Source organism: Acomys russatus, chromosome 28 (genome assembly GCF_903995435.1).
Source record: "Acomys russatus chromosome 28, mAcoRus1.1, whole genome shotgun sequence".
Lineage (NCBI taxonomy): Eukaryota > Metazoa > Chordata > Mammalia > Rodentia > Muridae > Acomys > Acomys russatus.
This window is the reverse complement of record NC_067164.1, coordinates 37,677,181-37,691,382: the sequence shown is the minus strand read 5'-3', so window position 1 is coordinate 37,691,382 and position 14,202 is coordinate 37,677,181. Positions and strand designations below refer to the sequence as shown.

At 36.9% G+C, this 14,202-nt stretch overlaps 1 protein-coding gene across 1 annotated transcript; it reads left to right on the top strand.

The window, feature by feature from the left end:
• Nucleotides 1-4,338: 4,338 nt before the first annotated feature.
• Nucleotides 4,339-12,311, top strand: LOC127210800 (olfactory receptor 6C6-like). Its single transcript, XM_051170550.1, has 2 exons — nt 4,339-5,255; nt 12,254-12,311. Exons 1-2 carry the CDS (start codon nt 4,339-4,341, stop codon nt 12,309-12,311), a joined length of 975 nt encoding a protein of 324 aa, XP_051026507.1.
• Nucleotides 12,312-14,202: the final 1,891 nt, after the last annotated feature.

Sequence of the window (14,202 nt, the reverse complement as noted above, 5' to 3'; positions counted from 1 at the left end):
CCCATGTCTTATAATATTTTTTTTTTTTACTTTTTTTAATCTTGCTGTTTTAGAGGCTAAGATATTATATCATTTACTCACTGGGGTGACTTTATCCTTTATCTTTGGTCTATCAGGAAATTTTTGTAGCAGTGCAAATTAAAATCTTACATATAAAAATAATGTACACAGGTTAGGATGTAGGGGAGAAGGAACTCTGATACATTGCTAATATGGATGTAAGTTATTACGCTCATTATGGGGATCAGAAATCAGTATAGAAGCATCTGAAAATAACTAGAAAGAAAATAATCATATTTACCAGATAAATCTATCCAAAGTATATATCTAAGTGCATCCAGAACTACACAAGAGATAACAGAATATTTGGGCACTATTCAAAGTACATACGTCACGAATGCCACCTAAGTGACTGTCATCAGGCAAATACATTGAGAAAACACGTATCTGTATATATGACTACATAAAAATATGAAATCAGTCTTTAAAGGCATATGCCATGTATATTTTTTCACATGCGGAAAAGGAGGAAAAGATTATATAAAAATAAAGAGAAGTGGTTCTATAAGCCAGAAGAAAACAGAGCATCTGTAAGATGCAGCTAAAATTTGATTGGCCAACAGTGGGTCATCTTTTCCCATATCACATTATCACTTTTGAAATTCACTAAAAAAAATTCTTCATATGTTCAGCTCCAAATCCAGAGCTGGGACACCATAATTTCAAAATATGAATAGGTGATAAATAATCAAACATCAAACTATAACAAATTATCTGCAAGTGTATTTTTCAAAAGAAAACATTTGTGTATATATTTTTATTTCTGTAGAAAGTACCTCTGCATCTAAATTTGGCAGTCCCTCGGGAAATAAATGACGGTCTTCATTTGCAGTTACCCTGAGAATTCGTTGGCCATTGCCTCTTTCCAATAGGACGCAGAGGCACAGATCCTCCATTGCGTCAGAGACAGGGAATTTTCATATAGTGCTGCACGTCACACTTAGCCAGGTTTACAGTCCTTCAGACCAGTGAGTTGTGTGTGTAGTGATAGAAATGGTAATTTCATGCAGCTTCCTATTAAGCAGTAAGTTAGCTGAAGATGTAATCGCTAAGATAACATGAAAGTCAGTCATGTATTTGGGGTTAGAATGAAATTAGTAGGAATAGTCCAACCATACTTTTTGTGTACCAAGATTATGGCTGAAATATGGAAGCACACATATACCAGAATCAAGATACACAACTGAGAAAAGCTTTCAAACTAATGCATGGTAAATGTTTTAATATATGTTTATATTGACCTATAAAGACATAATGGAAACTAATTATAAGTAAGATGCAAAACTATTTCAACATTACAGAATATTTTAATGATTATGTGATATTCTTAATATTCAACAACTGAATCCCTTGTGTTTCTTGGCCTGTGAGTCCTATCTCATAATGTGTTATTTGTGCTGTTATCCGTTACTGTATCCTGGGGAAATGTGTGGTACATGTAAATGTTGAAGCAGGGCGAGGCAGAAGTTTCAAATGAGAAAATTCTAAAGTATTACAAGATTAGACATTGATATCAGTCTTGTCAGTGGCACAGAATTTATAAATGAAGCCATTATGTATCCTGTTGTTTTACAAGTATCCGGAAGAACCTTTGAGACCATGATGGTCTCAGAAAACTTTACAATGTTTTATCCTTATATCAGCGTCCAATAAATACCAGGATGCTGAATGTTTTTTCACACCAACATTGGTTTGGTATACTAAGGGCTTTTTGTTGTTGTTTTTGTTTGTTTGTTTGTTTGTTTTAATCTCAGGCTGCTTCCACTGCCCAGAGTGTACTGTCTCAAGTCTCCAGTTCCTTTACAAATTATTTGTCAGTCCTAGTGCTCACATTATCTCCTCCTACAATTTCCTATAAATGACAAAAGGGAGGACATTTATCTCTGAATAACGTTTGATTCTTTATAGTTTTTTTAAATAATAACTTATACTTCGTAAGTTGTGAATAATTTTAGTTTATCATCAGTTCAGAACACATGATCTTATGCATTTTCTACTTTAAATGGCTTAAATTTTTTCATTATGATGATATTTTAGAAAGTCACTTGATAAATTTTTCCCTAGAAATCTAACTAAAATTTTATAAAAGTAATGTTCCATAAAATAAATTCTAATTAAATATGCAATTTATTAATTAAAATTTAATTCTAACTAAAATTTACAAAACAGAATAATTTTAAAATTAAGACTTCTGGAAACAAAATTTCTTAGTTAGCCTCCCACTGCAAACTAGAACACATTTTTACTTTGATCTTACTTGGTAACATGATGTAAATATAAATAATAAATAAAAAGTCTGTGAAATGATGAATATTTTTCTTAATAGGCAAAAGATAATTGCTTTGTGACTATTCTAATAATGCCATGTATACTATCCAACATTTGTTATGACTTTGTTCCTGTGACACACTGTGTGCTAAAAGTTGCTTGATAGTTTCTTTCTTTGGGATATTTTTCCTTCTGCTCATGACCACTTGAAAAACATATTCATGGCATTGTATGTACACAAGGGAAGAAGCAGAAATTTGTTTTTAAAGTATAGCCCATATCATATCATAAATTATCTTTCATATTTTTAATTTTAATTTTTTTAATTCCTTCACATAAAAGGGAAAAATAAACATGGGTGCCTTCATGATCACTTCTCCCTCTCTCATTTTGTGTTTTTCTTACTATTCTGTAACACATACATTTTCCCATTTCTACCAAATTGTTAGCAAATGTTAGTAGTGTCTATCTATTTTTAAAACCATGAAAATATTCTATGTTGCTGTCAGGGACAGCTTCACCAAACTGCTCCTAATGAAACTGTATTGGAATGGAAGTGGTGTCTGGAATTTCACCAAAAATGCACCATTTCAAATTCTTCTAAGAAAAACAATTGAATTCACCCATTTGTTATGTGGAAATATTGGGGGAGACAATATAATCAATCATAAAATAAACTCACCAGGAATCTGTTAGTTTCATATTTGTTGGAATGATTTAAATAGACCCAATAAACAAATTCTAGATATTGATAAGTGCAAAGATAGCTTCTGTGGATAAATAGTAAATACAAAATACATATTATTATTTGTGTGTCATTAGATTCTACTTTACAAATTAATTAGGAGGAAACTACAAGCTATCTTAGTTTCTTGCATTAGACAAAACATCGGAATTTTCAAGCTTTATATTACTATAATTATTCACTTGAAAACCGTGATATTTATAGAACTATAAATTCTGGTTTAATACCGGATCAAGATACTTTAGAAATATACAGCATTTGGGGGTTTGTTTACAACCAGACTACAGTTCGACCTTCCTCCTTTCCTCCCATTCCCTCCCTGTCCCTCCTCTCCCCACCCCTATCCACTCCTCCCCACTTCTCCTCAGAAAAGAGCAGGCCTCCCATGAATACCAACCAGCCTTGGCATATCAAGGTTCTGTAAGTATAGACATCTCCTCTCTTTTAAGGCTGGACAAGGCAACCAGTAGGAGGAAAGGTCCCAGAGGCAGGCAACAGAAACAGATCCTGTTCCCACTGTTAAGAGTCCCACAAGAAGACCAAGCTACCCAAATGTACAGAGGGCTAGGTCAGTTCCATGCAGGCTCCCTGGTTGGCAGCTCCTTCCCTGGTTCTCCCTTCACACTTGTCAGGAGTCATAGAACGTGAGAGTGAAATCATATTTTAAAACAATCAGAGCTTATGGTAGCAGGTTGGACTGTTGACTCAGTTTGATATTTGTGTGTTTTCATGTTTCCCAATGATTTTTCTAAGGACTTAACTCACAGCATCACCATACGGACCCAGCAATAATCTCTTATTATGTTGCCATTTATTTAAAGTATTGGTTCTTTTCCTTTCTCAGATCTTTTGTATATGTGTATTCCTAAATTAGAAATTTTAAGACTACGGGGAATATATGGTGTTATCTAATATAACCCCAAAATTTTAAATATCACACAGTTGAAGAAAGAAAAGAAGACATAGGAAAGATGAACAAAGGTTAATATTAATGAACCTGAAATCCTATCTCCCAAATGACCAATATTTCCTCTATACATACACAATTATACTCAACTCTTTAAAATAAAGGAAATAATTGTTATCTTAAGCATACCAATGATGCAGAGGACAAGATCATTGGTAAACTCTAAGATATATCTTTTAATGTATATGGGCATTGATTATACATCTGAGTAAGAAAATGTTCTATGATGGAAAAGAAACAACTCATAAGTGTGTACTTTCTCTACAGTTTTTTGTGGACATGATAGAATAAAGGAGACATGAAGAACCAGTCTGTGGAGATAGTGTTCATTTTGCTGGGACTGACAGATGACCCTCAGCTACAGATTCTGATTTTCCTGTTTATGTTTTTCAACTACATCTTGAGCCTGATGGGGAACTTAGTGATCATCCTCCTCACACTGCTGGATCTTCGCCTCAAGACTCCAATGTACTTCTTCCTCCGGAACTTCTCTTTCTTAGAAATTGCATTCACATCTTCCTGCATTCCACGGTTCTTGATGAGCATTGTCACTGGAGACAAAGCAATTTCCTACGGAGCCTGTCTAACTCAATTATTCTTCTTCTTTCTATTACTAATCACTGAGTTCTACCTCCTGGCTGCCATGTCCTATGATCGCTATGTGGCCATCTGCAGACCACTGCACTACCCCATCATCATGAACAGCAGAGTGTGCCACCTGCTGGTCCTCAGCTCCTGGGTGACTGGGTTCTTATCCATCTTTCCCCCTTTGATGTTGGGACTCAAACTGGATTTCTGTGCTTCCAAAATTGTTGATCACTTCCTATGTGACACTTCTCCAGTCCTCCAGCTGTCTTGCACAGACACACGTTTCATAGAATGGATGGCTTTTGTCTTAGCCGTAATAACTCTTGTCATCACCTTGATCTTAGTGATCCTCTCCTACACACTTATCATCAAAACCATCCTAAAGTTCCCCTCAGCCCAACAACGGAGAAAGGCCTTTTCCACCTGCTCCTCACACATGGTTGTTGTGTCCATCACTTATGGGAGTTGTATCTTCATGTACATGAAAACATCAGCCAGAGAGAGGGTGGCTTTAAACAAAGGTGTGGCTGTGCTCAACACCTCTGTGGCCCCTTTGCTGAACCCTTTCATTTACACCCTAAGGAACCAGCAGGTGAAGGACGCTTTCAAACATGTGCTTCACAGACTGTGTGCTTCTAGAAACAGGGAAGTAAGATTTAGGCAAACATAGCATGTGTTGGGGACATGACTGAAAACAATGAAAATTATCAACTAATCCATGGTGGCCTATGACATCTCTCTCCTTTACTACTTAAATTATAGTAAGTTTTCTACTTCCTCTATGTTCATCTTCCAGAATAGATCTTCTGAATTACTGGGAGGAAACTGTGTCTTCAGTCTATAATTTGCAATTCTATCTTTGCTCCGAAATGTCTTTTTCATAAATGAAAAGTTTATTTATTAAATGTTTTGTACAAGTAAATGCTGTTAGACATAGTAAACTAATCTATATGTATATTAATCACTAAGCATTTTATTTGCAGTATAATATTTTGCACCACTGAAAATGGAGATAAGCACAGAGCATGAATTTAATCTATAATTAATGGACATTGTTGTGGAAAATAACTGGTAAATCTGAGTTGATCTAAATATTAACTTTGTCTTGTAGAAGGACGCATACCCATGAGGACCCTTGTGAGATGAATAAAGAAAATAAAAATGGAAGGGCACTGTGATGAGACATGTGAAGGATGGAAAAATAAGATGTTTCTCTAGATTCATAATCATTAGGAATAAGTTTTCAGCATAATAAGATCATTTTGTCAATAGTATAAATGTAAAAAGAATACAGTTTGTGTGTCAAAGAAAATTAATGATCTTTATTCTAGAGTAAAACAAGCTTATCTTGCCTTTTGTTCCACTGAAGCTCTTTTCTTTTAGTAACAGAAAAAAGGAATATATAAATCAAATGGACTTATTAAATACATCAGTGGAGGCATCAGGAAGGTAGATACATGAAAGGTGGGGCATCTTCTCCATGGACTTCAGCTATTACCTGATGAAAGTCTGAGCTTTTGTTAACAGAAGCTACTAATTTGTTAATTTGATTGATTAAATTAAAATTGAAATTTTAATATTTTTATGCTTTTATTGAAAATAGACATTTTTTTGGTACAATGCATTCTGATTTCAGTTCCCTTCCCCTACTCTTCCCAGTTCCTACACATCTTCCTTCCCGTCCTGATCCACCTCCATTCTGTCTCTCAGAAAACAAACAGGATTCCAAGACTAATAATAAAACATAAGAAATAAAACACAAACTAACACATCATAATAGAACAAAACAAAAACAGAAGAGAAAAGAGTCCACAAAAAAAAAATAGAAGAAACAGATATAAGTGCAGAAAACCTAGTTGGTCAAACATTCAGAATTCCCATAAAAACACTAAGTTGGAAGGCATATTTATGTCAAAACTTTTTATCTAGTGGTCAGAGGATTTATCTTTGACAGAGAAGTGGACAAGGAATGGCTGGTCATGGGCCTAAGCTACCAGAGATAAGGTTGTTATCCCCTGTGTCTGCAGTGTTTCCACCTTCCCCTGTCACTGACAGTCTAGTCAGCCTATCGTTCCTAGGCAGACAACTTCTTCCCAAGAATTCTCATTGACAGTCAAATAATTTGACTTCAGGCTTTAATGCCAATTGCTCTTATTTCTTCATAGTTATGACTCTCAGAAACAAAAATAATTTGTGAAAAGAGAAAACACAATACCTTTATACCCCTGAATGAAGACATTTTATGCATAAATTTAAATTTTCTAAGCAACTCAGCTGTCACAATCATGAATATAAGTCATAGAGACTTTGCTTGACAAACTCCCAGAGACCTCCGACTGTACATCATGATCTCTAGACATCCAGAACAGCTGTTGAGGTTTTGCTTGACAAAGCTCCAAAGATCTCAAAGATGATCACCACTGCCCTTAAATATATGTATGGTCCAGGTGTAATTTTGTCTGAAAATCTGCCTCTTTCTCCTGAAACTGTCTTTTCTCTTTATTTCTGAGCCCTAATGAAAATCTTACAGGGAAAACTTTTCCCACTGAGAATGTTGAAAGACGGCACCTGGCCAAAGGATTGTGACAGTGAGTTTTTTACTCTGACCGTGAGGACACAGGAAGACACTGCATGAAAGAATGTTAAGACCTTGACATAATTCCTGGCCACATACTGTTACCTGTAGAAAAGTTTCTTTAGAATCTACTTTGAGAGCAATAGAAGGTGGGCTTGGAACAACATTCTTTACAGATATTTTACACTAGAGGACACCTTGGTAGTTAACTTAGGCTTGGATATCACACCTGTTGGTTTGGGGGTGGAAGTAAGCCAAGTTTTTTTCTTTATTAGAGAACATTTAGCTCAAGCTATGTTAGTAGGACATTCTTGTAAACAGAATGACTTTATCCTGGGGAAATTTATGATTAAACTTTCCCAAGTATTGTTTAAGAAATAATAATCAGGTTATGCTATTGCTTGGAAATTAATTTTTGCTGTATGCTTTATTGTAGGTTAAACAGAACTTTTCATGTTTCCTTGTTAGAATATTCTCTTGCTTTGTTGATTTTTGAATGCCCTTTTGATTATAAAAGATGCGAATAACATGATGTGATCTGTAATGAAAAAGAATTCAACTTCATTCTAATAAAATACTGTGGTTGGCCAAAGGAGAATGGCAAGCAAGTAACCAACATGTGAGAGTAAGCTAGAGTGAAATGGAACAGCATGTAAGAGAGATAGAAAGATGGGTATCAACAAGAAAGAAGAGAGACAGAAAAGTAAGAGAACGGCAAGGAGTCAGACAGACAAAAAGCAAGACAGAGACAGATAGGGAGACTAAAAATATAGTTCTCCTGGATTTTAAGACCTTACTTGTACCACATATGCCTCAGTTTCCAAGTATTTATTTTTCCTCCATTCCTTAACCTCTACTCGACAACTAGCTCCTCTAGCTAGCTGCTCAACCAACAGCTGGTTTCCCTTAGCTATTCACTGCCTGCTCATTTCTCCCTTCCACAGATCCGCCGCTCTTTGATCCTTTTCACTGTTCCTGGAGCTGGTCCGCAGGAGCAGCATTCAGCTTCAGTCAATTTTCACCAAATGAATCATGTATCTGGCTTATAAAATGGCATACAATTATTTTAGCAAGATACACTGGACAAACATTCATGCAGAAAGGACTACAAGAAGCACAATAATAACTGTTTTCCTTAATCCTTTTCATTCATCGTTATAGATTTTTAAATTACATACACAGATATATCTTTCATTATGATATTTTTATACATATGTGTAGTTATAGTTCTCCTGATTAATCTTCACACTGCTCACCCATGTCCTCACCACTCTCCCTCATCTCCACAAATATTCAGTGCCCTGTATTAGGATTTCTTTTGCTTATATAAACACACAATGAAAGTGCTGTTCATCATTGAAGTAAGCTAGGGCAGGAACTTAAACAGGGCAGGAACCTGGCAGAAGCCATGGAGGATTGCTGCTTCCTGCCTTGCTCCTCATGGTTTGCTCAGCCTGATTTCTTATACAACCCAGGCCACTAACTCAGGCATGGCAACACCCACAATGGGCTGAGCCCTCCACCATTGATCACTAATTGAGAAAATACCTTCCAGCTGGGTCTCATGAAGGCTACTCCTCAACTGGGGCTTCTTCCTTTCTGATGACTTTAAGTTAATTAAGTTGACACATAGACCAGCCAGTACAACTGACCCCTTGTCAAGTTAATACACAAACACATCACTGTTAAGCCACCACACTTCTTTCCTGGACATGTAAAACCAGACAGTGTAACCCCCTTTTGCTTTCAAGGCTCATGTTCTCCATTACTCACTTTTCCCTACCTCCCTTAAAGCCTGTCTCTACATCCTCTCTCTAGCCACTCCCCTGATAACTCCCATGTCCTTTTGTAATTTAAGTATCCACAGTTGATCTTTCAGTCACTATAGATAGCCTTGTCCCTTATGAAAATTTAAGTGAAAGAAAAACTCAATTTGAGTATTATATCTTGACTTTCTGAGTTCACATAAAAAACTGAGGCCTCCCATGCTATACTTGATTTCCTGTGCTGATGTGATGTGGCAGCCTGTCTGTTGCACATTTTTCTTTGACGGATCTCATTCTCTTTTGACACTGTGTTGGTATTTTTCTTCTTTCAGAAACACACAATAATGAAGTATTACTTCAATCAGTGTGAAAAAGAGGTATAATGCAGTGACAACTCTTCAAACATTGTCTCTTTCCAGAATGTACCTTTGTTACGTGTGTGGCTTGAAGGTCTGCCAAACAGGGATCCATCAAATTCTCCTCCAATGTTTTAGGAAAAAAAAAAAAACCTTAGAAGGAAACAGAACTCATGGGAGTCAGGAGGTCACAGCAGATGGTGAAGCCAACTGTGAAGAGGTGAGAATGAAAACTCACTACAGATTGGGTTAGTGTGAGGGCCTAATGAAAGGTCTGGGTTGCTCTCAGTTATACAGATAGAATACAGTTCATTTTGGCTATTAGGTATCTCCAGTCCTGGTTGTGCAGCTTAGGTAAGACTCTGGCTATACAGATAATGTAAAGGGTTTCAGACAATTGTGTATGATTATGAGATTATTTCTATTTTGTATAACTATTTTGTTACGATTATGGAGGGGAGCCCTGGTCTGTTAGGGTCATTTAAATTGCATGCCACTTCTGGTACTGCTTGTAGGAGCTTGATGTAGCCTGGCCCAACAGATAATACAGAACAACAGACTATTAATCACTTCAAACCCCCTCCCTCTTTCTCTCTGCCTTCATACAATAAGTCTCTTTGTACCAGATCTCTTGTGCGGCATCATTCTTTATATATTACAGTCAGGACCACAGTTTCCCAGAGGGCAGCCTAGACTCGTTTCAGTTTCTACAGAGTAAATGCTCGCTGAAATCACCATTATCATGGGTCCCTGGCAGAGAAGCAGTTCTGCAAGAATTTGAACCTCAGACTTCCAGACTTAAGGTCTGGTGCCTTACCAAGGGAGCCATATGAGACATCTGGTCTCCCTGCTGCTAACACCACTATTTAGTTAATGTTTTTATTGCTTAATAGCAGGTAGTCTTAATTATACTGACAAATGACTCCTGGCTAGGGGCTGAGTACCGAAATTTTAATCTGTCTTGTCTGAAATGCCTACTCTAGCTGAGAGAAATGGGAGTTTTAAAGAGAAATCTCAGTCCCTTTCTTTCTTCGAAGACTACATACTGTAAGGAAGTGTTAGGAACATAATGGAAATCAGTGAGTGTTTTGTGTTGGGGGTATGGATTTGTTTATATTTCCACAGGAAACAAAAATTTGTGGAAACCATTGAAACCAATGAGGCTCAGAGTTTAGCAGGGAAGGTGTTCTGAAAATTTTGCCTGACCAGCCACTGCCTTCCCCCGCCAGCCAAAAAAGAAATCCTAGACATGAAACATGCAGCACCTAACCACTGACAGGCCTATGTGCAGGATTCTGGTCTCCTGCAGCACAGAGCCATGCGAAATGCAGAGCAACAATGGGCTTTTGAGCAGGACTTTAAGACAGACTATGCTGAACACTGCATCCTGCATGCCCAAGGTGGGGATGAAAGCCAGGGGTTCACAGAGCTGGGGGTAGAGATTTAAGAACTTCAGCAAGGAGCTTCAGAACCAAAGATGTTGGAAGATAAAATAATCCAGGTATAAAGCTTCAAGGAGCAGCACCCAAATTACAGGAATGAGAAGCATCAGTGTTAGGATTAATCTCAGCTGTAGATATGCTCCTGAGAGATCCATAGAAAGATTACAGCAGACACAGGGTGACCTTGGAAGCAACATTGGACTGCAGGCGTAGTAGCTAAAGCAAATGGCGGAAATGTAGTGTGATTTATTTCATGTGCGTGGCACCTTAAAGGATCCCCAATGGCTAAGCCACTGACTCTTTGGGAATGCTTAGCCATTAGGACTGCATGACCCCATGACCTTTAGTGTCAGCTGCCCCTTGGACTTCTGGAAACAGGAGAGAGTAAATAAATGGTTCAGAGGCTGAGAGAGATGGAGTAGGGTCCAGGAGACAGAGGAGTAGGACTGGAGAGAGGCAGGAGAAGAGTGCCAGACAGTGGGAATAGAGAAGACAGTTGATGCAGGAAGATAGAAAACTGTACAACTAAAAAAGGGAAGAAAGGAGACTGAGCAGAGTGAAAGTAAGAGGCAGTTGAGTCAGGAGAATTTGAGTTGAGACACAGAAGTTAGAAGAACCCACAAAGATCCACACAAAGTATCCAAAAAAAGTTACAATTCAACTCTAGGATTTATTTTCCTTTTTATATTTTAGTGGTTCATTCATCATTATTAAATATTGCGATGTTATCTCATGACTGTGTATTTACTGTGGTTTATGTTACTGTTGATATCTAGCTTTATTCCAAAAAAATAGAAAGTGTGTGGAGCTATTTGCACTTTCCTATATTTGTGGAAACTTGCTTTATCCCTCAATATGTGGCAAATTTTAGAGAACACCTCTTGGTCTTATGAAAATAATGTATTTTGTAATGTGAGATGAAATATATTGTAGACATCTGATAGCTCATATACACAATGTTTTTATACTTTTACAGCATTGGGAATAATCCTTGGAATTATATTTAGTAGCATTTGTTTTATGAAACTAGGGGGACCCAAGAGTTTGATGTGTTTACATTGTGGATTGTTATGTCCTTTTCATTGTTTCTTCCTTTGAACAGGATAAATTGATGTGTTTACCTCTTCTTAAAAGTTTTAACTGGAAGTCTTTGTTTTCAAATATCAGAAGAGTAGCACCTCTTGTTTTCTGGCTCTATTTGTTTTTTGTATCTCAGCCTATCAGAATGTAGTATCCATCTCCGATGGTGAGGTGAGTTTCTCATATATATATATATATATATATATATGTTCAAAGTACACCTTTAATATCCTATTTAGGGTTGGCTTGATGGTCGTAAATTCGTGTATCTTGCTTTTGTGAAGCTTTTTCTTCTCCTTCAAATATTAGGTTGCTTTTCTGAGTATTGTAGTCTAGTGTAGTATCCACAGTACTTCAGAACTTGATGTATACCAGTGATAAAAAGAGTAAGCCTTTTGGATTTTAGAATTTCTTTTGCAAAATCAGCTGTTATTCTGAAAAACCTGCATTTGCATGTTGCTTGATGCTTCTCTGTTCCAGTTGTCAATATATATATATTTTTTTGTTGTTATTGTTTTATACATTCAGGATTGTTTTTTACTAGTTTGTATTTAAGAGAATTTTTTCTCTGGCCCTTCCAATTTGATGTTTTATTTGGTTTTGAGAAATTAACCTCTATGATTTTACTGAAAATAGTTTCTGTTGTCTTGACATGAATTCTTTCATTGCTGATCACTTGTATTGTTTTATTTTACTGTGTCCCAAATAGTGTGCATGTTCAATTCCTTGTTTTCTTTAGGTTTATTGACTTACTGATTGACCTGACTCCACTACTTCATTTTTTGTGTGTGTTAAGCAAATAATTTTACTCTAGATAATAAAGAGAAACTCTACCTAGACTATAGATATCATTCACTTCTTTAAGTGCTAATTTTCTCTCATTAGAGAGTATTTCCTTTGAACTTTTTACTAGACTGATTGAAATATTCAAGCTCTATTTCAGATTTCTTTTATTCGGTAGATTTTTTCCTTTGTTAAATTATATTTCATATTTTATCCAACTTTTTATGCTCTTTTGATCTTCTTTCCAGTGTTAAGTTTTGTATATCATAGTTGACAATTTGTATATATATAGACAATATTTCAGTCAGGCATCATTGTTGAAAGAAAATCATGGAGAACAAAAACTGTATCAGATCTAAAATAGTATTTCAAAGCTTTAAAATTTTTAATCTATAAAAATTTACTTTAAGCATGTACAAGACTGTAATCTGGAAACTGTCCTTCAGTCTTGATTTTCATTGGGCATGCTTCCATGTAAACATGAAGGGGCACTGCTGATCTGAGTCAGATTTTCCCTGTCATCTCCAAAAAAATCAGTTCTTAAGTAATTTATTCAAATTACATCCCAATTGTTATCCCCTCATTTGTATCTTCTCACTGCCCCCTCCCTGTCTCATCCCATTCTCCTCCCCTAGGTCTGTGACAGAAGGGGACCTCCTCACCCATCATATGATCACAACCTATCAGATCTCATCCTGGTAGCTTTGTTACCCTTCCCTTGAGTGCCACAGGCCTCCCCCAAGGGGAAGTGGTCAAATAGGGGCCAACAGAGTTCATGTCAGAGTCAGTCCCTGCTCTCCACACAACTGTGGCGAATGTGCTGTCCATTGGCTAGATCTGGATAGGGGGTCTAGGTTTACTGCATGCACTGTTCTTGGTTGGTACAGTAGTTTGAACTGACTTCCCTGGATCCAGATCCTCCAACCTTAATGGTCTTCTTGTGGGTTTCTAGGACCCTCTGGATCCTTCTATTTCCATATTCTCCCTTACCTCTCTCACCTGAAGTCCCAATAGAAAACCCCAGCATCTACCCGAATCCCCCACAAAATGAAGACTCTTAGAGAACATCTCTGTTGAGCTAGTGTACAGTTATAAGTATGTACCATGTGTATCTTTCTAGGTTTGGGTTAATTCACTCAAGATGATCATTTCTAGTTCCATACATTTGCATGCAAATTTCAGGATTTCCTTGGTTTTAAAAGCTGAACAGTATTACATACTATAAATGTACCACAGTTTCTTTATCCATTCTTTGACTAAGGGACATATACATTGTTTCCAGGTTCCGGCTATTATGAATAAGGCTGCTATGAACATGGTTGAGCATATGTCCTTGTGTGGTAGAGCATCTTTCGGTATATTCCAAGGAGTGTAACAGCTGATTCTTGAGGTAGCACTGTTTTCAATCTTCTGAGAAAGTGCCAGATAGATTTCCAATGTGGTTGTACTAGTTTGCACTCCCACCAGCAATGAAGGAATGTTCCCCTTCCTCCACATCCTCACCAGCATATGCTGTCACTTGAGTTTTTTATGTTAGCCATTCTTATGGGTGTAAGATGGATCTCAAAGTCA